The sequence below is a fragment of the Pholis gunnellus genome (genome assembly GCF_910591455.1).
Source record: "Pholis gunnellus genome assembly, chromosome: 15".
Taxonomy (NCBI): domain Eukaryota; kingdom Metazoa; phylum Chordata; class Actinopteri; order Perciformes; family Pholidae; genus Pholis; species Pholis gunnellus.
In genome coordinates this window covers 14,355,364-14,381,437 of record NC_136542.1, presented here as the reverse complement: position 1 = coordinate 14,381,437, position 26,074 = coordinate 14,355,364, and the positions used below count along the sequence as shown (strand labels likewise).

Genomic DNA, 26,074 nt, shown 5'->3' with positions numbered 1-26,074 from the left:
TTTATATGCCTTCTGCTTGATTTTAAATGCTCTATTTTAAATGGCTTTTTTTGTCTTTCTAAAGGGTAATATGATGTTTATAGAGATGGTAAAAATATATGGAAATACAGAAAACAATGCAGGAGGCTGCTGGTATGGTAAATGTCCGATTACTGATGACAATTATTGAATACAAACGGCATTGCGTGCCACTAATTCTAATAAGGCGATCTTCATAAAGGTTTATAAGTTTAACTAATGACTTTATTAATGGATAAAGAATACTTTTGGAATTCTTTATAGGACAGTTACAGGCTAAGCTAAGAACAAATCTAGGGTCGACTGGTGTTTATCCTCTCTAGTTAGTTAAAATGCTGTAATTAATGTTAGTAAATCATTAAGAACAGTTCATTTTGGTCTAGATCCTTTGTTGCCTTTTCCACAAGGTACATGATCATATGGCCCAATCAGTGAAATACATTTTTCACAAAATAGCAACCCAAACATTGTTGTTATTAAGCCATTAGATACAACTTATAAACATTGTTTATGATAACCCTTACTAGAACGTTCAACTGGTATTGTAACAACCAACAGATGAAAACAACACCCAGAAATGTCATTAACTGCTAATGGAAGAATTGATTAATGTTGTCATGACACACTCCCTGACATCCCATTGCTTAGTCCCATGATTAATATACAAGTCATATTGCATCAGCTGGGCTTTACTACATTCCCTATCCATTTCCAGGACCGTTTCTCATGGTTTTAAACACAGTTATAACATCCTTAGTTGCTGAGGGCCCAAATTGAATGATCTTTTAGTCTTCTGTGCCTTTGAACATTGACGTCCAGGCTACTTGGGTGCTGGAGAAGTCTCTTTGTCATTCATTTCTCTCTTGGTAACTCTCTGAGCTATCCCATAGGGCACGTGGCACGCTACTGTCCCCATTTCTGCTGCCCCCTCAACATGAAACATCTGGTCGTCAAAGAAAATGTGCGGCCGGATCTTCTCAAGCATGGGGCCCTTTGGTGCCCCTGCCAGAAAGAGAGCCTCATCGATCTCCAGACCCCATGAGCGCAGAGTTTTTAGGGCTCTGGTACCAGAGCTGGCCGCGCTGCGAGCTGTCACCAAGTAGGTCCGGATGGGGCAGTCCATGCGCTGGCCTTTGCCATAAAATTTCTTCTGTAGCTTTCCTAAAGCCTCCAGGAAACCTTTCAACGGTCCCTGCAGAAAGAAGAAGGTACAGAGAGTAAGCACACAGCCTCCATTTGGTGGTTGCTATATTTATATGTGGCTCATTACGCAGTCAAATCTACGCAATCGTTAGATTCTGGGCCAAAACGCAAAGTTCATAACACACTGTGCTCTGTATGCAGAGTTTGTCAGCTGCTTTATAGTAACTTGGGACTTACTTTCATTGTATTGGCTGTCATTCGTATTGGTATAATAACATTGTTATTACCAAGTTGGTTCCTGAAATCTGGAAATGTGGTGACATCATTAACAGAAGTCAGACGGGGCAAGAAATAAGCTGTCGGGCCTGTTTAAAACAAAATTAGTTTGAATAAGAAAAAGCAAATGATAAAATTAGGAACCAAGTTTAAAGACCAAATGCCTTGTTCATCTTTGACCTCATGTACTTACTCATGCACAACGTTTTCCTGATGAATTAGGGATTGTTGCAGACTTTTCAGGTGCGCTCACTTTGAGTTGCACTTCTTGTTGAGGTTCTTTTGATAATCTGATCATCTGACTGCTTGTTTCTTGCTCTGTTGGATTGTTGTCCTGTTTGTCTTTCCCTGTCTATTCAAGGCTGAATGCATTACATGCACTACATGTTCAATAGAAGTGTCGTATTGATCATTTGTCACTATGTGTATACTGTACATGGTCCAGAAGCTGGTTCTCGTGTGCCTTCTCGTGCTCAAAGAACTTGTCCAGTCCATGGGCCTTGTAAATCCGCTCAGACTCATCAGAAAAGAGGACGGCATCACCATCAAAGGCGACACGCAGCTGAGTTTCCGACACTTCCGCCATCTTCTCTGGGGTGAACATAGTGGCTGCTGCTATTCCTAAATGTTTTGTGGAGAAAAACGTGTGTATAAATTCATCATAGCATGTAGCAGAGACACTAACGTTTGCTTCTTTAGTGTAGTATCACAGCTTCTAAGTAATATACCTTCTTCCAGAGCTTCCCGAACCTTGACTGGATCAGCTGACAGGTAAAGGTTAGTGTGGTAGGCCTTCAAGTAGCCTATGGGACTGTTCCCCCCTGTCATACAGAAGCGCTCAATGAACAACTCTGCAGAGAGGAAGAATTAAGAGATCAGACGGGCATAAAACTGAAGATTCAGAGTCGACTGATCACAATGGTGTGAAAGAATCATGGACATGACTACCTATTTGTACATGTATAACTGATTATTGTCAATGTCAAATACTGATTGCTGGTGGTGTGTGGCTTTGGAAGGCAGAGCAGAGGAAATGAAGAGCAAACCCGGAGTGACATGAAAGGAAAGCGCTTGAGATTTTTCTGCCAGGCGACCCCTTAAACTGAGAGGGAGTCTGTCCACACTCAGGGATTCACAAAAGGACAATGATGCCCACCCACTCAATTCCAATTTTGTGAATTTGTTAAATTCCTTTTGTTTGTCGACCATGCGAACACAGCCTCCCTCTTTCATTCCTTCAACCACCTTCTTGAAAAGGTCTGCATTTGCAATATGTGTGCATATACCCACTGGTTGGATATAAACTGGTTGATATCCAAGTCTTTCATAATGTTTAAAAGTAGGTGTGTTTCTTCTTCCGACTAGAAAGTCCAAAGAATGCTCCTAAAATCCTAAAAAACGGTATCAGAGGTAAAGATTATAAAACCTACTTCAGAATGTCTTTGGACAGAGACACGCTAGTTGTTTCTCTCTGTGCTAAGATAGCCGTATGCTGGCTCCAGGTTCATATTTAAAGTACAGACATGAGTGGTATCAACTTTCTCATCTAACTCATGGAAAGAAAAGCAAATAAGCATTTCAAAATGTTGAACTCCTGCCTTAAATCGGTCATTTCATGGATGTCCTGTGAAAACCACAGATGTTTTTCAGATAATCTTTAGCTTGAAAAGTACAAAAACCCATATGAGACCTCTTGATCCTTTAGTTAATTAAAAATACCCAAATATTGATGACATATTTTTCACTGGACACCAACGAGATAGTTGTTAATATATGGATTTTGCAGATTCTCTGCAGTCCTTTTCGAGACGGTCAGACTGTCCACAGGTGAATTAAAGTCACAAAATGTTCAACTGTGGCACCCCCAACTGGTACAATTTAGATTGAATGCGGATTCTCTCATTTATCTACAAGCACAACATCATGACACCAATTAGAATGCATTGTTCACATTGTGGCTCTAAAGAGCCGACTAAAAGGATAAAGCCAGTGACGCTGGATGAGGATATACACTGGACACTCACGGTGATGATTGATGGTATTGATGAGTCTTAGGCCGACGTTTGCGTGGTTGTTGGTCATGAGCACAACATCAAAGAGCTCCTCGCTCTCGGGGTAAAGCTCCCTCAGTTGCGTGTTCACAGCCTCCAGAGCCTGGCAACACAACAAACACAAATACGAGCTGTAAAGAAAAAAGATCATGCTATATCACAGCAGCGGGGACGGATTAGAGTATGAGTGGGTTGGTGTTTTAAGCTTATTACTCATTCACCGCCTCCAGAGACACGACCTAACACATAACACTGACACAGAGGAATCCCTCTGCTTTGGGTTCGATATAGAGTGTATGTGTTTGTTTCTCTGACCTTCACGAAGGAGAAGGCAGGTCCGGGGCTGAAGGGCTGCGTTTCATGATCCACCTGATACTTGATGTAGTCCTCCATGCCTTGCTGCTCGTAGATTTGCTGCTCCTTCTCCATGTTGAAGAGGACTCGTGCAGACACGCCGATGGTGATGGCATTCTCCGGCTTGGGCTGGAGGATAAGAGTTAAAGAACATTTCATTTATTCCCAGATTTGACTTGTTCTTCACAAACACAGTTGCTTTATTTGAATAGCAGTGTTTGTTATCCAATCAAGTTCAGAGTTGTAACTTTTCTGCCTATTCATAGTCTGAGCAGTAACATAAGAATATTGGAAACAGTTCTCGGCATTAAGGAATTGTTTAATAAAGTCCTTATTGTCAACAGTGGGTAAACTGAGTGAGCTGATGTGACAGAATAGAGGCGACAGTGTGATATGAAATACTTTCCACTGGACGACTCTGATAGCGCAGACCCACATACCAGGCTGGCTGACACATGTTAACTCTTTGGAGGCTGGGACGACAACACAAAATATAGCACACTGTGTATATATGCTGGAACTGTTTGGTCATATTTTGACTGATAACCACGACACATTTTGAGATTTTTGTCGTTTTACATTCTAATTGGTTATGAGTGGGCTGAACTTGAAATAGATATTACGGTAATGGAAGTTACAGATATAAAGACAAGACAAATCTATAAAAACTAAGACATGTCAGCCTGAAACGTGGGGGGGAAATACATATGGGATGAAAACTTACTTCTACTGCCTGAAGAGTATTAAACCAAAAGTTAATGTCACATCCTGCAAGTTCAAACGAGTCGATAGCCTTTACGGAGAACCATGTACCTGATCTGAAACAAGAGCCCTGTGCGCTTTGTTCAGTTTCTAGCAGACACAATGAAGCTGATCCTCTGTATCCTGTTTCACCCAACAACATTTCCATCTAACTTTCTTTCACTGAGGCTTCAAAAGCAGCACTTGCTAGTAAACCATGGTATTAACCCTCCTGCTGTTACCAAGGCTTTGCTAAAGTTGAGAGGCCAGATCAGTCATGGCCACTGTGAAATAAGCAGCCTCGAAGTAGTGAAGTGTGGCAGTAAGAGCAACATAACTCCGCTCCAAAAGCGATGACAACAAGTTGAATTTGACTTCACGGTTCACATCTGGTATGTGCAACGAGCGTCCTCTTTGCTGTCACCAACTCTAATACTGTACATAGGAATGGAAACTCATAGGAGCTGCTCCTGTGAGTGGACGCTGCATTCGGAAGGCTGTACTCACTGGTTTAGGTTTTCTGGTGGGGGTGGAGGGCTTCAACACCGTCCTTGCGTCTTCCCGTTGGGCTCGGTTGCCGCTGCTGGTCAAGTCCTGTCCACTGCCGGTCAGAGAGTTGTTTAGACTCATCTTACCGCTTGGGCTCACCACTCTCCCGTCTCCCTCAGATCCACACTACAGCTCTGATAGCTCTCTTATCTAGTCTCTCTCTCCCTCTCTTTGGCAGGAGTTCCCATCAAAGTCCTCTTGCATATTCACAATTTGAATTCCATAATGGTGCACTCAGGAGATGAGATCACTCCGACGGCAGCCGCAGAGGCTTGGCCAAATGCTCTTAAAGAAGGGAGGAAGAGAAAGAGTGAGATGTCGCAGAATAAAAGAGAGGTGGGCAGAGATTAATTTTCCCTCTTATCTCAAGCATCATGCGCATTGTATTCCTTGTTCAGCCCTTCTGTGCTTGGCTTTTTCTGCCTTCTCCCGGTACTCACACACACTGATGACTTCAAGTCATGATGCATCCTCCCCGTTTTTAACGCTTTCAGGGTTCCATCTCCTGGAGCAGCAGCAGAGCATGTGATTTAGTGTATGTGACACTTAGGGTTGATGCACCCTATTGGACAAATCAGGCCGACATGTCAGAACGCTGCTGTGTCATGGTGCTTGTAATGCATTCATGCTTCAGTTCTCCTAAGAGAGAGTTGGATTTTGTTATCCTAGAACATAGAAGCAAAGCTGTTTTTCTAATACAATGCATCAATAGATCATTTTTTATTATTGTATAATGTTGCATTGTGTCCCATGTGCTCTAAGCTCCCAATAGCACACTACCGTTTCATATTCCTGCTCAGCAGTGTGGGAAATGGAGTCCATCCTGGGTCATTTGCTTCCCCCCGTGCATCAAATGATTCATTTATTTATTCTCGCCCCTTCCCATATAAAACACTGCAGGATCTTTCCATCTATCGAATGACGGAGCAGCAGTCCCAGTTGCCAGGCAACGGCCAGGGAGTCAGACTGGCTGGGATGTCCACAGCTTGGATCTGATTGGCTGCGGGGACACCAGACTGTATATATAGCCCTCCAGATATGGCAGTAATCAGAAACAGACCGGTGGTGCAGGACACAAAGATGAAAGTCTAGGTTTGTCTTTGAAGAGCATAGACGTAGAACAAATGATGTTAGATTTGATGAGAACAAAAAGGTAATTTACCAACTACAGACGATACTGAACAGACATTCATGCAAGGAAGGAACAAAAGATGAATTAACACCTGATGGGCACATATAGCCATTCTCTCTATATACCTGAAAAAGCTAAAAGGCTGCTTTGCTGACACCATTAGTGACCAACAGTCATTTTAAAAAGGTGTTTTTTCACTACTATTCAGTGTAGATATGGGGTTGCTTCCTGTACTTTCCAGGTATTCATCAAGAATTAATCAAATAAAAAACCAGCAGGGGTCCATTACACCTATCTGTCCAATATTTCTAGAGGCAGCACGCATGAAACTGACTGCAATTGCAATTGTGCCCCTGTTACCATCGGGATAATGTGTTTGGGACCACACACTCTCCTCCGGGCTCTCCAGAGACCTGACTCAAAGAGCTTTCATCGATTGACAGAGGACAGCTGAGGGATCGTGTGTCTTTTATTGTGTGGAAGCCCGAGGATCTGCAATCTGTTTGCTCTATTAAGTATTTGCATTATAATCATACATGTTTGACATCTTTAGGAATTAACAATGCACACTGTCTCAACACTTATTTGTGTAACAATGAGCACAGAACAACCTTGTGCTCTATAGATGGAACAATATATCCCAGTTGAGTCTAAAGCAGTCATTTCTTGCATTACATGATCACAGCCACTAGAGCGTAGTAGAGGATAAACCTCTCAGCCCTGCAGTGTGGTCCTGAATACTTCACTGCTTCATTCATTGCACTGGGCGTTGCAGACAAAGAGGACGTGAAAGAGATACTCTGCGAGTACGAGAGAGGAAGTTGATCTGAAAACTGGAGTTGTTGTGTCTTGAAAACGCTTTATATTTGGGATTTTAGCTGCGTAGTGATACTCCTCTCTAGAGTGTGTATGTGGTAGTTAATATTCATTATTACGGGCTAAAACATATTGTTTTACTTGAATAAACCATATATTTTCAAAGAAAGAGTAACATTCCGTTTTATTAAGGGAAGTTTGGTGAAGTTTCACAAAATAAAGCTTCTCATAGTGTAGAAATACCACATTTGTCTATAAAGAACCTCTAAAACAGCAAAGAAAACGTACACGAATAACATGATTTTAATCTGTTTCATAGAGGAATAAGAACACCACATTGTGCTGCATCTGTGGAACACCCATTATATATATTTACTCTTGCTGTGGCAAAACTGTGGGCCATAGTTGCTCTCTGCCTTTGTGTCTCTGCTTTCTAGTCTGGGGCTCTGAGGGGGTTAACAGGACATAGAGACAGTTGGGCCGCACCCACTGAGCTGATTTGAATAAAGCCGGCATTTGGCGCGAGGCTCAGTGGAGCCAGCCTTTCTTCATACCGGCTGTAAAACCACCCCCATGCACCCTGGAGTGGCGGGAAATGCTGGAGAGAAAGAGGCACAGAGATAGTGAGAGTGAGAGAGAGAGTGAGAGAGAGAGAGAGAGAGAGAGAGGGGGTGGGGGGGGGGGGTACTGCACTGGCCGGTTTTACACACCTTCTCTGTACCTGCTGGGTGCATGACACACATGTCACACACAAACTAAATGTACCTTGAGGGGGGGGAAAAGGACAGTGACAAAGAAAAGAGGAAGAAAAAGCAACACGCCTCCCTCCCTCCCTCGTTTTGGCGCGAGACAGATACTGAGAGATACTGCTCGCTCGCTCTCAGTGGTAGGCTGTGGGTGGAGACAAAAGCAGGCATGATTGGAGTGGACCAGAACAAAGAGGGCAACAGACACCCCCCCCCCCCCCCCCCTACACACACACACACACACTACCTCTTATCAGCCCCCACCCCTAACACACAGCCCGAGGGCTTGAGGCAAGGCAGATGACTATTATAACCTTAATCAGTCCTTCAAAGCAACCACTCAGGCATGTTTGCCACCACCAGATTCTTTGTTCTAACTGGGGTTCTACGTAGTTTTGGCTTGAACCCTTTCCATGTTTAAAACTCACAGCCGCACACGTATGATTTTACCAGACACAAGTAGAGGCCCTTTTCTTGCCGAGTTAAGGGCTGGCGATCATCCACCACCACGGTAGAGGACCCATATGAAGGTCGTTTGTTCCCAGGCCTTTTCACAGCAGCCTCACCGCACTTCTAGTAGTGACATCATTGGATTTGTTCTTATTGGCTTTCAGTGAGGCAACTGTCTAGATTCACCCCGACCCCCCTCGATCTGTAGTGTAAGTAAATAAGTGGGTGGCAGCTGACTAAGCACCAGCATCTTTTTGTCTGGCAAAATTCACCCATCAGAGGGCAAAAAGAGCAGAGCAGCAGTTCTTCTCACTTCCTGCCTCCAATGGGCGCAACACAAAAACAGGAAGTCTGTGCTGCCTGTGTGTTTCCTAGGCCTTATAACAGAGCCTCTCTCTCTTTCTGCCACACACACACAGGCCTATAGTGGGGAAGAGGAAAGCAGGGCACTGATTATTACATAAGCTCCACAGTGGTGGTCACTCAGGCCCTGACTACAACAGCAGTCACATTCAGACGCAGGCTGAAAAGAAGGAATTGTAACCATGCAAGACGGACAGAGGCGTCTATGCACTATACATTCACCATCAGATAAGAGACAATCTGATAACACACTGCATGTGTATGTGTGTGTGTGGGGAGGGGGGGAATCTGCATTTTAGCATTCAAATTTATAATCATTTAAATACACTCTATATAGTCTCACACTGCAGCAATTGGTCAATAAATTGGCTTCTGATGGGGGTGGGAGGAGGATGCCTCACGGAGGGGGAGACAAAGAGCAATAGCACTAAAGTGAAGATCTAGAGGGGGGTTGTAGTCGCGGTGGGGCCACTATGAGGTCTGCAGGGGGTTAAAGGGGACTTGGGGGAGGGGTTAAGCCCCTCTCTGAGTAGCTTGGGTTGGGGGCAGAATGAGGTGGGGGTTGGTGGTGATGGCACTCAATGGAGCTAAATTCAAAAGATGCAGTAAGTGTCTCAACTTCAACTGAAGCAACCTTATACCGCAGAGCTAAACAATGGAACATCTGCTGGCAGACAACGCTGTGAGAGCAGCAGTGGCTCTGATTTAAACTGCTACTCGGTGGATAAAACCCCCAACAGTCGCAACAGGTTTCAACATATTTCTGAGATCACAGATACTTGGTATCAACGCAATGTCTTTGGAAATCTGACTAGATTGCTCCCCTTTATTTTGAAAGCATAACATTGTTTTTAAATATGGAAAGGTGACCGTATTCAAAAGCAGTTTCGGGAACATGTCAGATTCTACATCAAATAGTGCATCTACTTGTATCCCAGTTCAACAGGTTATGTGTTGGCACATTTACACATCATATCTTGGTTTCAGAGACCCGGATCGGCCCTTCGCACACTTTTGAGAAACTTACAAGCTGGGGTACCAAGATGCAGTGGCACGTAAACATCTTTTCCATGTAATCGCTGTCTGCCATGTGTGCTGTGGCATCTTCAACCTGAGTTGCAGAGATAAAACTAAATAATTTGACCATAAACAATGCAATGCTGAAAGAAACGTGCCACCATAAACAGAACATTGACATTGTATCATTATCGTTATAAAGTTAATAAAGCCTGATTAATGTTAGGTATAGATAGTGCTAATATACTCAGTCAAACACTACAACAGTCAAACATACACCTAAAGGACCATAATGGAAATAAGCTCTTGGGCTTTATTGTGTTTTATCCTTTTGAAAAAATTCTATTCAATATGGCCAACGTGTAAGCTAACCCTTTTTTTATTTACACAACAAACAGACATGGAGAAACATCATTAATTTGGGGTTGTGTTTGTGTCCACCTGAAGACCAAATATTTGTCTATTTAGCTGTGTAATGCTCCACTGTGTTCACCAGCTAGTTGATACCTTTGTCTGTCTGCAGTCTGGTGCTGGGCGAGTATGTTTTAGAGATTTTTTAGCTCAAAACAGCTGCCTTCTATGCCTGGAAATGATGCTGATGAAAGCGGGTAGAGTGAACCAAAACAATGAGCTAAAAGATGCTAACATACTCTGCAGAGCGGAGGAGAAGTGCAGAGTTGGTTGCTAGTTGATTGAGGGTTTGTCACTGAAAACGACCCCTTTCACATAACACACAGTCATCTGATCAATTATTTAGCTCAAAATATGGTTTAGAGCAGCTTCAAGAATACTTTTTTTCTTGTTTTCATTGCTGGTGACATAATGAAGAAGCCAAACTCAACGGAGAGCTGGAGCAAGTCCAGAAAACCAAAAACCCGAGGGGCTTTATCCTCACCTGCCAAGGCTACTCAGACAGTATAGAAATGACCAACAATGGCACAATGACATGTCAGCACAGAAATATGGACAATTAATCATGCATTTAGGCATGTAAATGGTTTCACATCATATCCCCAATATGAAAAATGATAACGATAACTATTGATCAGAGCCAACAGCAAGCTACTCATTGGGAACATAATGCCAGCTTTAGTGACTCGCTCACAAGCCATGTCACCCTCACCCATTCAGTGTTTGTGTATGTGTTAGAAAGGGGTGGTGGTGAGTGGGGTTGCCTGGGTGAGGGTAGCACAGCTGTCACTGTTGAGGCCCCCCCCCCCCCCTCTCTCTCCTTGTGCTTATCCATTAACCAGCGCCATGGTTACATCGCCACAGCTAATGCTCCCTCTTATGTCTCCAGTGGCCAAAGACCCTATAGAAACAGATTACTCGTGTTTGTGTCGACAAACTCTTACACATAACTTGTGAGGCTTTTTTTTTTTTCTAGTCTCCCATCCTAATTGCCTACTTTAGTAACATTGACCCATTTGCAGTGTTGGCAATGCGTTTGTTTGTTTACCCATCAACTGTTGGACTGTCCATCCTCAGCGTGACTGTGTCATAAGTCCAGGTCAGAGAGCTAAGCGCGAGCCACTGACAGCTCACACAGTGTGATGGTTTGAAGACCTTTTGATGGGTTCATTATAATCAGAGCTGTGGTGTGACTGGGCCCAGATGGCAGCAGTGTTTACACTAACGGGATTAGGATTAGCTCCAGATTAGACAGGCGAGTTGAAAGGCCTGCTCCGCTGACACGATATGGCCGCCTAGCCTCACGCTAACCCTGCTGAATTTGTCTCAGAGGCTACTAACCCACAACAGACCAGATAGCTCTCTGCTGAGGGGGGTAAGGAAGGTAGGAACTACTCGGAAGAAAACCAAAACATGTGGCCACACAGGTGCCGCACAGGAGCTCCCAACACTTTGCATGATTATTTGGCTTTAAGGGGGTTTAATTGTTGTCCTGGCTGAGGTTTAAAGCAAAACACTGGTTTGACACCAGTCAGCTGTTGCTGGATGTATCCACAGAGAGAGGAATATGTACAGCATGTTCCAACTGAATCATCACTATTATGTAACATCGGCCTTAGGATGGGGAGGGTGTGCAACAGAGAGAGAGAGAGAGAGAGGAACTGAGCACAGACGACTGACCTAGATCAGTAAATGGTGGAGATAAGTACCTGTGCTGGGGGGGCAAGAACCAGCAGACTGGGTCTGAGGGGGATTGTCAGGGAACAAGGGGTGTAGCGAGAAAGATAGGCATGCAAGAAGACAGCAGGAAGGGGAGATAAACTGGAAAGCAGGGAGTCAAAGAATGTGATTTCTTGCAGCATAATCATTTTTTCGGTGGTAGGCTCACAGCCTCATTGGGATCAGACGGACAGTAGTCGCCGCAGCCTCGGCTGAGTCCCAGTGACACAACCAGGCTGGAATGTGGGTCAGTAGGCAGAGAGCTGGAGGACTAAGACCAGGGAAAGTTTCCTGCAATCAGTTGTGTGCGTGTGCCCTCACAAGCATGGTGCATCTGTTTGTGTCTTTTCCCGCTTGTGTTTACCCCATCTTCCTTGACCGTCAGCCACTTGAAAAATAGAATAAGGGGAAGGATGTGTGTTGAGTAAGAAAAAGGGATAACAGTGAGTCCGCTTCTCCTCTCTCCAGCCGACTACGATTCCCACGGAGCATTCAACCGTCCCAAATCTCTGAACCAAGCCTCCTATTGGAAGATGATTCAATTCAACTGCAGATCGTTCTCACACAGAAGACCATAAGGTTATCCTAACATAAACCTATATCTCCTCCTCTCTATTGTACGTCCTATATTCAGCCACATGTAGGTCAGAGATAAGCAACCAGTTCAACCATGCTCTTAGAATCACAAACCAGTGCAGTTTGCTCATGGTTCGTTTCCTCCTCTGCCCCACTGTGTAAACACGCAGTGTATACATGCTGTACAAGCCAGGCCAGTCAGAACACAACCAGTTTACATGGTGGAAATGTTGCTCAATGTGCCTGTGTGTCTGTGTTTTTGCAGAGGTAAGAGATTCATCAGAGTGACAGCTGTGGGGTTTTAAAAGTTGCGAAAGTTTATCCTTCCATTTTCCAGGAACACAGATTCATATGTTGCTCAATTAGAAGCTTTTATGGTTATATATAGTTATCGCACTACTTTTTCAGATTCACTGTCGTTTGACCTAGATGGAGCAAGACATGCTGGTGCGACGAGTATAACTGGTAGTGTTTCTTGTCAGGGAGACCTGCGAAAGATAAGCCGTTGTGTGCTTTTGCGTTTTTCTGCCAATGTTTACAAGGTTGAGCCATTGTTCTGAGGTGATGCAATTATATGCCAAAGGTTACACATGCAGAGAACATACTAAATACACTCACTCTTTGGACATATTTGGGTGAAATGTGTTGGTAACCACACACATGCTCAAAAAGAAAATGAAAGATTAATGAGATTGCTTTTTAGACAGGACAAATGTGTGTGTGTGTGTGAGGAGGATGTATAAATCGGAGAGAGGCTGCTCTCCATCCAGCCAAATCATCAATTCTCCACAGTCCCACCCTGATCGCACACATCACACACACTTCTGTCTGACCACCAGTAAAGCTGTCACATTCTGTCTCGTACCCTGGGAATATGTAGACCTCTATGACGCAGCCATGAACGGATCTCCTCTTACATCCGCCTGATATTTAATAAAGGGGACAGCAACAGGTTGCAGCTGTTTGGGAACTCAAAGGCTTATTTTACTGCGGAAAACAAATGTAGCCTGCAGATGTGAGAGAATATAACACATGTGCTCAAAGAGGACACAGTCACAGTTTGAGCATGTGTGTGAAAGTGATCACATGTGCACTTCAGAAGTCACGGCTCAGTGTGGGCGTTGCATGAAGTTGAGAGCAGAAAGTCTGGTCTGGCAAGTTAACCGTCAAAGCAGAGTAGAACAGAGATGAGCATCCCACTGGAAAAAGAGATCCTGTTACCTCATTATTTCCTTCAGGGAAAACCCAGTTTTTTCAAACATATTAGCGTCATAATCACCGAGTGCTCATGCTGTCAATTTAGCACACATGCAGCTGCCGTTTCGGAGCTCCTATCAATGTGGGGTGCTTCATCTTTAAACTCCTTTAGTTGAGATAATTTATCTTTCAAAAAAACAAACACTGGATTAACTGTTGAATGTTGTTGTTTTGTGCATGCTGGTGTTGGATAGCTGCACTGCCCAGAAATGAACCATTAACTGCGCTAACAGCACATCTCTTTGGAGAAATGCTTTGAACCTTGACTGTTATTAAATTAATAATTGATTTTCTACTCTTGTGTTTCATCACCTCAGATGAATTTCATGCTCGGAAGGTAACAGGAAATGAATCAAACAGGTCGCTCCGATCTGGTCCAAGACCTGATATCTGATTTCTGCTTTCACTTCCTGATGCAGTATATTCTGTTTGCTGTGACTAGACCTCATCACCTGTTCACTCAGTTTGCATTACCTTATATGTTGGTTGACTTGTTCTCAGTTTATCGAGGAAATAGGAGTATTAGTTGCACAAGTATTAGTTATTTCTTAATTAAATGTCAAAGCAAAGTCAAGCAAAGAGTTTCAATTATCTATTAGATGGGGTCATTTAACTCCCTCAACTGAGCCTCATGAGACTTAACGCTCATTTTGTAAAGGAAATATTGAACTGTGCCAGAAAATAGTGCCCTCAGGGCCGAAAATGGGACCCAGAGAGTGAACACAGGCAGGTGGAACACCACGCTATCCCTGCCGCAACAAAGGCCAGTGAGGTGCGAGACGGTTGGAGTTCAGGGTGTGCCTGGCTCATCTGTCAGCCTGTACTTAAATGGTTGCTTTTGAATCTAACATGCAGACGACTGGCAGTCAAACCTGAGTCACCAGGGCTTGCAGAGACTCGTCTGAGAGGTCATCGATGGGGCAGCAGCGTCTCACAGGAACATTGGTCATTGCATCAAATGTTGCCTTTTTTTAGTCCAATAAAGTTTTGTTAACTTAAAACCAGTGTGGGTATGCTCTCCATTTTGAACTCCATTGATTACCCGCACCCCTCATAACTGTATAGCAGGAGGTACCCACAACTACCTGTCTGCAAATCATATGAGACAGTGTCAGGATCTTAGCCACCGCAGGGTTACGAATCCTACAGGGACTATGAACTGAAAATCTGTCGTCAGATTTGAGTCTCAGGTTACCGTTTAACACTGAACTAAGCATCTGCTGCTAAACACAACTGTTCATCGATCAGAAATCAAGAAAAAAAACAACTCAAGAAATCTATCTCTACTACAGCCCTCAGCTCTACTCTACTTACACAAGTAGCTCTCTGGGGGAACAACAGCTGCAGGAATCTGACTGGCCCACAACCCCCCCCCCCCCCCCTTCCCCCTAATTATATGGACCACAAAGCAATAGAGTAAGGCCAAAGCGTAGTAAAAGGCCCGTCATATAACAAATGAAAGCCTTATGAAAGTGGACAAGAGGTGACTGTCATCCAACAATGAAGAACTTAGAAAGATTTTCACTTTTTCCATTCTACAACCACTTACAATGAAGCAGTGCTGCATACCTGTGTGAATAACTGCACCAGATCCAGGTAGCAGTCGACCCAAACCACCGGGGACCGTTCTAAAGATACTCGATTGTACCCGTGTGTGAGTGTAACCTAGTTCAGTGCACATCAGCTGCCCGGCGTGCAGCAGCCACTGCAGAGAGGAGGATCCACAACAGTATCACACACACACACTCTCTCTCTCTTCAAGGGCAAGTCTCAAGGACAGGCCGGGTTTCACCTCCTGTGGACCAGCAGCTGGTGCATAAGACGCATTTACACAACAGATACGGCAAAGTGACACAGCGGGGAGGAAATCCTGCATACTTCTTGTATGTTGTGCCCTCATTTAGCATCTACAGCTGATTTGTAGATAGTTTTTCTGGAGAGGCACTACAACAGCAGCATGTGGTGGATCTTACCTACGATAAGTGTGAGGCCTGATAAATCTACCATTTGTTACTTCCGCCTCAAACATTTCAATCAACATTTCACTCTGGCGCATGGTTTCTTTTGGGTTGCCATTGAAACTAATAACCAACGCTGCGGTAGCACAGAGCACATTTTGATGGCAAGGTCAAGATGTTATTAAGATGTATTAATGTTAACAGGAGGAATACAGCAACTTGTGTCTTCGTGCATGTCATTGCGTAATATTTTAATAAAAACAAGACTACATGTTTGTATGCAAATATGGTATAAAAATTTAATGGCGCTGTCAATGTTAGCATGCTTTCAAAAAAAACAACAAAAATTCAAAAAAAAATCAGGAGAAGCATTGAAATCACAAAGTGACATGTGAATATAAAGTACAGCAGTGCTACTTATTTTTTCACCCATTTTTCTTACTTTCTTAACAAAATAGAGGTTCCTCGATGCCTGGCGGCACGTCATGAAGAGGAGCAAAGCTCGTTGACAACTCTTAGTCACGTCTCCTTCCCCAGGAGTGATAAGCTATTATTTACAGAACAATTTGTACATCAAACCACACGGACTCATTCACTCATATGTACACAGTAAGGCATTCACACTTCACTCCATCCCAACACACATCCTGAAGGCTACATATCACACTTACAAACTATGAATAAAGTTCTTATTTCCCCATCACAGCATACCAAGATATATCTTAGTCATAGCTAGAAAATCAATTCCATTACCCCTTTTCAAAACTAAAATACTGTCCAAAGAAAAACACAGCACACTAGCTGCTCCTCCGCCGCATATCAGGTTCATTGGCCAGCAGAGTCAATTCATAGGAAGCCCACAGCAATATGAATGTATTCCAAAAACAGAAGTCACGGCTATTTACATGAGGCTGTTATAGAAAAACTGTAGCTTTCCAAAAGTGACAGATAAAACTTGAGAGTAAAGTTCCTGAATGTGAATAACGAGGCGGTTGATTTCAAAAGCGTCTCAAGAGCGCTTCAGCTCAGCTAATCTGCGGATGAGCTGCTGCTGTCGGGTTTTGAGGCGTTTCTTCTTTTGGAGCTGCCGTCTCTCCCTGGTGTGCAGGTCCGACAGGTACTCCGTCGCGTGGGTCAGGATGGCCACCTTGGGAGTCTTGGCCGACTGCAGGCCAGGGATCTGATCGCGTAGGGCAAGGAAACGGGAGCGGAGATCGTTCCTCCTCTTCCGCTCAAGGAAGTTGTGGTTCCGCCTGCGGTCAATGTCCTCTGCGTCTGAGGTTAGGGGACTCTCAGTGGGGGAGCCAGGCTGGGAGACACTAGACGAAGAGCCCGACCGCTGACTGGACGATGTGCAGGTACGCTTGCTTGGAGGCTCTTCTGCATACTCCTCCTCTTCCTCTTCATCATCATCCTCCTCCTCGTCCCCCTCCTCCTCCTCCTCCTCCTCGTCTTCATCGTCGTCATCCTCAGGGTCACTGTCCGGGGAGCGAGCGGCGTAGTTGTGCTGCTGCCGATGGACGGACATGTGGAAGCGTCTGGGGCAGGGGTCAGCCCGGACCGTGATGGTCACCGGCTTTCTGGCGTTCACCAGCCGCACCCGGTTCTGCTTGCTCTCCACGGTGACAACGTCGATTTCCTCTTCATCATCTGTGATCACATATGAACAACTCATCAACACACACAGAAAACCCCGGTTTTAAACAGCATAATGTTTCTATACCACCCTTTACTAAATATGTCGAGAAGAATCAAAATGTAACCAAATTGACTACAAGAAACAGCAAAGCGTCCCCTACTCCTCCATCTGAGGAGGGCAGGGCAGGAGCTGCTGAGTTAACAGCAGTGGTCATCCATGCCAAAGCTCGCAGGGAATTCAGGCTTTTGTCTTTGAACACTGAGCATTCATCAACAATTTAAATGAGGAGATCTGCTGGCATGGGGGCACTCCCTAATTTGGTTAGTGTGAATGAGTTACTCTCACGGTCTGTCGCTGTGAGAGTGTAGTAGCAATAAATCATCAGGTCCAGGTCAGCCCGCCCCTCTACCGCACTCTGATTGTAATGCAGAGCCAGAGGACGATATTGAGAGGGGGTAATTCAAGGCAAAGTGATGGGGGCGCGGTTTTTGAAATATTGCCTGTGTAATCTGCGCTAAACATGTGGCGCATGATCAACGTGAGAGTTCAAAAATTAAATGCAGCTTTAAAGTGACCGACTGTTGTACTTGATAACCTCTCTGCGCCACACACACCACAGTTATGCAACAGCAGCCCACCGTTCCAAATTACGCATTGTTAGAGGGCAATATAATCCTGAGGCAGGAGCAGGGTGGGGCAATTTAGAGCATGGCTGCCTTCTTACCAGAGGAATCAGAGCGGGACTCGGAGCCAGACGACGCCGGCTTCCTGCAGCCACTTGTCGGGAAGGTGAGAACAGCCGCGGGGTCGACGCAGTCCGTCGCCGGGGTGGCGAGCGGGCCCCCGGGAGAGACGCACTGCGCTTTGATGCTCGGTCTCACGGAGATCTGGGCCACCGGGGGGGCGACGGCCTGTGCCGCAGCAGACACTCTCGCATTGACCTTCTCCAGCTGCTTACTGGCAGAGAAACTACTCCACATGCAGTCCTGGATGATGATGGAGCTGAGGTTGCCGAACAGCTTCCCTGTATCGGGGATGAACTGGCCCTCGCACTCCTCGTCCTGCCCCAGGACTTTGGACAGCCAGCTGAGCTTGTCTCCCGGCGAGAAGTGGAGCGCACCGGCGCTCAGAGTCCGAGTGGGAGACATGGGAGGGGTGGGCAGGAGCTGGAACTTTTTCCATATGTCCTCGCTCGGTGCGGTCGACTTGTAAAAATCCTCCTCTCTGTCGAAGTCGTCGAAAAAATAGTGCTGGTAGCAGTCGAACTCCATGTCCAGAGTTAACCAAGTTTATTCCCAGAAATGATCAAATGACACCAGCTGCCTCTGAGAAACGTCCTGCACAACCCTGCGGGGGGGGAGGAGGGGGGGAAACATCACAGTGATTAGCAATGATCTTTTTAAAGTAGTTCCCAGTATGATCACATTTCAAGTATCCATCTAACGGGCCATTAGGATATCACATCCCTTTAAAAGCATGCCTTCTACAAACGGGACCACGTAAATAATTGATTGCATCTTGCGGATGCTCTCTTTGAAGGGGTGGACTCAAAACTGTCCAGGAACACAATGTTACTATATAATAATATAAGCATCAACTATGATTCAGTGCAAGCGTTTTTGTGTTGTTTTAAGTAGGCTACACGATAGATTTTAGTCTACAGACTTGCAGGACTATCCTGCGTAAAAGTAACGCGCGTGGCTGCATTTCCTGAAATGCAGGCAGCGCTTTGTTCCACAGAACAGTCATGTGAACCCCGGCGAAGGGGAAAAGTAGACTGCTTCACAGTCACAGCGTGGGTTAGCTCTCACAGGCGGCCATTCTCTTTCCTCACTGGAAACTTTCAAAAGGCAGACACTAGAATAAAACTACTCACCGGCTCTCCACAAAAAAAAAAGAAATCCCACGGTTAAAAATCAGGGCATTGGAAATCCCTCGGCAGCCAAAGAGCAATGAGTTGACGTGGATCAGAGGGATAAAAGCTGACCCGGGTTGTTGTTGGATACAGCGGCGCGCTGTTTGGACGCGGTCTTTACTTTTATAGCAGTTTAAAGGGGGAAAACCGGGGGCTCAAAGAACAGACTCAGGGACCGCCCCACAATGTGTACCAGAAAGCCACACAGTGCGTTTTTCGCGCCAGTGAGATATCCTGTTATAAGGAGCTAAAAGAGTGCAGGGAGGAGCCTCGCGAATATCTGCAGCGGTAGATCCGGGTAAGCCCCATCATATGCATGAGAGGCGGGGGGGGAGGCGCTCAGCCCCGCCCCGCCTACAACACTAATTATGGTCACAATTACGGACATATTTCATCATCGATATTTGTTGCTCCTTGTAGTCGTAGAAGGAGAACATATGGTTAATTTGTCAGTAATTTCCTTTCATCTGATACATTTATATTCCCTTGTACGTGACCATTTGCACTTCTACTCTACTACTCTACTCGACTACATTTAAAAGCACAATATTGCACTTTTCACTCTACTATATTTACTTTGACAGCTTTAATTGCTAATCACTTTGTATATTCTACATACAACGTTTGTACTCAAGGATCAACTTAATATCAATTTAAAAATAAAATGTAAAGCTATGTCATAGATTCAATTACTTGTCTGTATATAAAGTAGCATTCAGTTCCACGTTCAGCTGCTACAGCAGTATGACGTATAAAGCTGAAGCAAGCAGTTGATTATTTGTCTTTGTCTTATGTAACAGTGAGCTGAATGTTTTTGATTACACAAGACAAGACATTTAAAGATGTTGACTTGTGCTTTAGGAGATTGTGATTTGTTTTTTGACATTTCATAGATCAAACAAGTAATTGATTGAGAACTAATAATCACCAGGTTGGGCAAATAAAACGTCCGGATAGTATGAAATAATAATTAACAAATCCCAGGGGACTATTTTCTGCATAATGAGTACCTTTTACTCATGTAAAGGATCCATCTTCCACCACTGCATCCCCCAGTATAATAAACATTAATCAATGTTCCACCATAACCACGAAATGCATTTGAGGTCCACAAAGTAGTGACGTTCAGCCTTTGACACAGCGGTCATGTCCAGTCTAGCGTCTTCATTGCTGTCTTTGCAAGACGAGCTGTGGCCCTCATCATTAGGTAAAGTTGACATGGCTTAACCTTGAGGCCAAACATTGGCTTAAAGATGATCCTCTTTTCCTTAATCCTGTTCAAATCAACAGATCTCCAAAGTCTAAAAAATTCCCAAACCTGTTTTTCCAGCAGCACTTTTTTAATACGTCAATTTTAACAAAGCAGCTGGATAGCAGTTTCATTCATTGTATTTATGTGAAATGTTGTTGACTCACAGTATCTATCTTTTAATTTGTATTGCAAAAAATAGGAATTCAATGTCCTTAATTTCCATATCCAGCATAACACAGGTGCATTCTATTCCAACCCAATAAACAGTTCCACAGTGAAGGGTGGAGTGCATCCTTGAATGGCCTGCATTCAACACAAAAGAGCACACCGAGTACACAAACAGGCAAGATCCTGTCTGCAGGTGGTGGTGAAGTGAGTAATCTTCTTTACAGTGAGAGACAGACTCTTCAGCAGCAAACAAGTTAATGTTGTAAACAAGCACTATTATATTGGGTCTTAAATTCCCTGTTTACAGGACACAATCACAGCTCTGCCAGACAAAGAAAAGACCTCCCTCGTAAAACCCATGTGCACCTATCGACCTGAAACATTTAATTATTTGAACCATGATATGACCATATTGAACAAGGCAATGATTAAGTGGACACATGATTTGTCTCTATATTGTCTGGCGTGAACAAATGCAGCCTCACTTTAGAGCAGAAGGTCATAGTTCACCAACGTCTCATGACCAGACACCACCAGGTCAAAATCATTCACCAACCGAGGCCTCGACATCACCCGTACTAACATATTGATTAGTTTGGTCCATAGCATGCACGTCTCGTCCTTGATGAAGCATCTCGGCTGACAAGATAAAAAAAAAACATTATCTCTGGTCACACGGCCAAGTTAACGACACTGATTAGTGATGGGCATCTGTTGTCAGCAACAGGCCTGAGGTCATTCCCCTGATTGTGTGGCGTCTGTGAGTGATGTGAGTGGTTAAAGTGAACTAAAGGCAGTGAAACAATCAATACATACAGTAGCTGTTTGGGAGCTTTTGATTGTATCGCAGGATCTCTCTTTTAGCAGATGGAATCTGCCCAGCTGCCATGAAAAGACAAAAGAAATGACATATTTCTTTTCAATACTAATCTTTAGATTTGAAATTAAAAACACAAAGTTGAGAGATGGACTTGATTTTGACTTAGCTTACTTGTGACCTGCAAGGGATTTTGCCCTACCAATTGCTTATTATTATTATATATTATATAGAATTAGAAAGAAGAATTACATTTTTAGTTGCAGGAACACACATTTTTCACATAAGTTCTGTGGAAAATATTTTATAGACGATAACTATGCAAGTATGGACTTACATTAGACCAGCATTTTGTAAACTGGAAATCGTTTTTTGTTTTTTTAAAGCCTGTGACATGTCTAAGCCTGTTTTTATTTATTGTTGTAATATTAGTTTAATGTTGCCTTCTTGGCCACGGTCCCTCATTAAAAAAAAAGAGATTTAAATTTCCGTCAGACTTTTACTTGGTAAAGGAAACATGAAAAATGATAATGTCTGCACATCAGTGGATTTGAATTCAATTGCATTCTGAATTTAAAATAAGAAAAAGAGACGTATTCTAGCCAACTTTAAGAGTTATTTCACCCACAGAGCAATGATCACAGCCTGTAGATCCTGTAACTTCACATCCTATAATTACACAGTGGACCAACCCTCACTCTGCTATGTTGGGAGAATGTCATCCTTGCCAAAGAGAAGAAAGAAACATCTTTGGTCCCATAAAATGTAGATGAGGCCCTCCCCCGTTGAGGCCCTCCTCCTCCTCCTCCTCCTCCTCCTCCCTCCTCTCTTGTGTTCCTTCATCAAAACTTGGGGATCCTTTCCTCAGCAAGGACATTGTTGGTTTGTTAACAATGCTTAACACCAACAATAGCCTGCTCCCCAAGTCATCTCCCAGCTTAACTTCAAGTACCTGCAATTGTGCTTCATTGCTATCGTTGCATATGTGTGAGGATCGTAAAAAGAGGGCGCGGGGGTCGGGATCCACCTCAGCAGAGTCCTCATGTCTGTAACACCCACTCAACCGCCTGAAGAATATTGGTCACAATGCAGTGCAGGAATTTGAATGGGTTTTTTTTTATTTCGGGGACTGTGTGGAATTGTCTCCATGTGCTATACAAGGGGGCGTCCTTCTTCCCCCCCCCCCACGACCTCTGTGACACGGGAACCCCCAACCCTGAACTCTCACCTCCTCCAACCATCTAAAAAGAGACAATCTGCAGCAAAAGTGGGAGCAGTCACCCGCAGCCCAGAGAAAAGCCATGCAGATGAGAAAGACAACGTAAATAATTCACACTAGTGTTATTGCTCCCCAGGGATGTAACACACCGTATTCTGACACCCCCCTTCCTAAAGTACCACAAGAGTGTGATCAGCAGGGTGCCAGCTTTACCTGCTAACAGCTTTCACACACCAAAGATGAATATCTAGCAAAGCATGCAATTACATCAAGCCTTTACTGTTGATGTTATCACTTGTCTTTTCTTTTCCTCCTCGACTAAGTTACAGAAAATATCATTAGATATGATTACAATCTAGGATTCTGACCTTTCTTTAGCATTAAATGATAAACTATCGCAGTTAATGTTCAAATGGAAACTCCACCTCCGAGTTAATGGAGTATGCTCATGTCATAAATACACTAGTTTCTTACACTTGTGCAATGTTTACTAATGAAAGCCTAATGTTTATCCCACATGGCTGTACAAACTGAGATCAACTCGTTAGGGACATTCTTTATACATGTTAAAAAGGAGTGAGTAGATTATGTGAAATTCTCACATGAGTGTAGCAGTTGGAGAGCCACAGAATGCAACCAGGGCCTCACTGCAGCACACATGGACTAAGTTAGGCTGCCACCTGGTGCTTGCTATGTGCAATTAACTGATCTCTGTACTCACATATTACAGCAGAATGGATGAGCGGTGGTGTTCATAAGCTTTATTTAAGACAAAGTAGAATTACAACAAAGTAGAATTACAACAAAGTATGCCATGACATGTAAAAGTCTTACATTCAAAACAGGGAACAGCACAGAGGTATAATATAGGTGTTGTTTTATTATCACAGGTATAGAGTATTTTTGTGTAAATAGCATTTTCATGTTGTAGCTGTTCAGGGAGGGGCAAGTGTTTCCATACTTATACTGTTGAGTAGTAATCTATAGCAAAGCATCATATTTTATACGATGATCTTGAGTTTCTTTATGTGAAATCTTAGTCAGCAAGGTTACAAACTATGCTGTCAAACACTTGGAGTGGAGCAAAAAGTACAGATATGAGGAGAAACAGAAGTCAAAACTAGAATATAATGGGAATACTCAAAGTGAATATTGTAATTGCAGGTATTCCAGATGTATCTTAAAGTGCAGTATGTGAGTAAATGTACATTCAGCCACTGGAATGGCCTGACTCCCAACACCAGTATACCAAAACAGGGAAGGATAAGATTGAACGCGTGATCATGGCAGACTAAAAGATCTCACAAAGACTGACAGACTTCTGCAGATGGCCAGTATAATCAGACTAATCAAACAATACCGTGGACAGAATGACAGCTTCTTGTATCCCTTACACCTGATGGGACTGATTTGATCGCTGTATCTAAAATCCTTGTAACTAAAAACACTGCCATCAAGATCAGCGTTCTGTATTGTCACTGTTTGATATAATGCTTGCTGTTAATACATGTAAATATCACACAGAGGAATACGACTTGTATCTTATCAGGCGTTGCAGCACAAATTTGCTCCGGAACAGTACTTTTTAATGTTACCTTGATGTCCAGTAGATGGCGCCATGGTGGCATGCTGAACTTAAGTTACATGTTGTGGTACTTGACTTGAGTATTTACATTTTATAATACATTAGATCTCTTCATTACTTTTCATGTGTTGAATTTCGTAGATTTTACACCACTTCATTTATCTGTCGGCTAAAGTGACTACTTACTTTGCAGATGAGGAGATAAATCATACGGTGATATTATCAAACATGGGCATCAGCCATCAATATCTGCATGAGCTGAGGATCCTGTGCCCTGTGGCCACATCGTGCCTCTGACTCTCAGAAAGAAGAGCCTTGTCCTTCCTGTTTGGAAAAACAGGCTTTGGACTCCTGTTCGGAGATGCATAGTTTTCACTGGACATGAAGGAATGAAAAATTGCAACGTGGAAATGAAATAAAGCTGACAGACAAATAGAGTTAAAAGAAAGAACAATATGTGTCTGTGAGATGTAGTTTATAGAATTATAAAGTTGGATACAATGGAAATACTCCAGTAAAGTACAGTTACAGTATATATGACTCTAAAGTTAGCTAACATTAGCCACCATAAACTAATCATATCAGAGCAACAAAACCTCTGAGTGTACTGAGTTGAGCAACGGTGTGTGTTTTATTGATCGTGAACTCCTGTGTTGATCAAAATTGTATTTTTTTTATCACATTATCACACTATGTGGGTGTTTTTGTGTGTGATGTGATTCAACTGTAACAAGGCTTCAAACTAGAGTTCAACTGGAAAATAAATGAAGTACAGTCAGATGGTTGTGACTTATTTGTAAACTACAGAATCTGTGCAGTAATTTTACAGGATAGGCAATTGCACTTTGATCAAAATTAAAGATTTGGTTAAAGGATAAGTAAAAGTATTGACCCTATACTCATAGTTACTCATTTACATAACGTGTAAAGGTCGGCTATACTTCCCCTCTTGCTGGAAACAAATCTGCTGGATTAAGATGTTTTCAGTTACGGTGTGTCATAAGACTGAGTAATTTCCCCTCACCTCCGTCAAACCAACCATGTAGGCTTCGTTTCACTGGAGCTGGGTCAATAAACAACAAGGGGAAACCCAGAGAGTGTTCAATAAACCAGTGACTTCCAAAACAGCCACACACTGGTTTAGAAAGAGTAATATTGTCTTCATAGAATGATGTCTGTCTGGCATCGCTCATGTCTCACAGTGACTGAGATGGTCAACAGAGGACAAAGTTTTTATAGCTGTTTTTCAGCCAAGAGGTGGCATCGTATCTTTGCTTTTGATTTGTGGTGCTGTTGAAGGACAGAGGTCAATAAGAGACAACACATATTATAGAGAAGGAGAGCACATTTTATTTCAGTTGCTTTTCCTTCTCTTTTCTATTTGACGAGTGTGTGCAAATAGACAGAATGGTGTGTGTTGAATGTATATTTACATTAGAGAAGTTAGAATACTATTTGGAAAGGAGGCAATAGGAAATAACATGCTACACTAAAAAGCCAGGGGACACATTTGGCTGACAAGGAAAATAAAGGTGCTTATACTTACATCCACTACTTTTAGTCTAGAATTAAAAAGGAAAAACACTTAACTGAAACGCTTAACTGAAAACCGTCATTATATAAAATGTTGTAATGCTTCCTGCAAACTCTTTTACATCACAGAAGTAAAAGTGAAAGCAGTCTGGTGGCCTTTGTTTTTAGAGAAGTCTCCAGTTTACACCTACTGCCAAGATTCAAAATATCTCCTTCCACTTAGTCTGTCCAGTATATCCAACTATATTTGTACTGACGACTTCCTTTCTTTCCATTTTTCCATTTTATGGCCCGTTTAACAATTGTCATTCCCGTGGGTTATGCATAATGAGAGATGATTCAACTTTAGGTGATTATACTTTGTGATAC

The 26,074-nt window shown here is 43.4% G+C and overlaps 2 protein-coding genes across 2 annotated transcripts; both read right to left on the bottom strand.

Moving 5' to 3' along the window:
- Nucleotides 1–838: 838 nt before the first annotated feature.
- Nucleotides 839–5,213, bottom strand: LOC306707395 (cytosolic 5'-nucleotidase 1A-like; the record flags this gene model as incomplete). Its single annotated transcript, XM_079174842.1, has 6 exons — nt 839–1,210; nt 1,874–2,058; nt 2,166–2,288; nt 3,462–3,591; nt 3,804–3,971; nt 5,091–5,213. The coding sequence occupies 6 exons, from the start codon at nt 5,211–5,213 to the stop codon at nt 839–841; spliced, it is 1,101 nt and encodes a 366-aa protein (XP_079030968.1).
- Nucleotides 5,214–15,856: 10,643 nt separating this feature from the next.
- On the bottom strand, nt 15,857–19,351 carry LOC306707623 (protein L-Myc-1b-like). The gene is made up of 3 exons (XM_079175144.1): nt 19,093–19,351; nt 17,941–18,563; nt 15,857–17,227 (listed from the first exon to the last, which is right to left on the bottom strand). Exons 2-3 carry the CDS (start codon nt 18,485–18,487, stop codon nt 16,587–16,589), a joined length of 1,188 nt encoding a protein of 395 aa, XP_079031270.1. The 5' UTR covers nt 18,488–18,563; nt 19,093–19,351; the 3' UTR covers nt 15,857–16,586.
- Nucleotides 19,352–26,074: the final 6,723 nt, after the last annotated feature.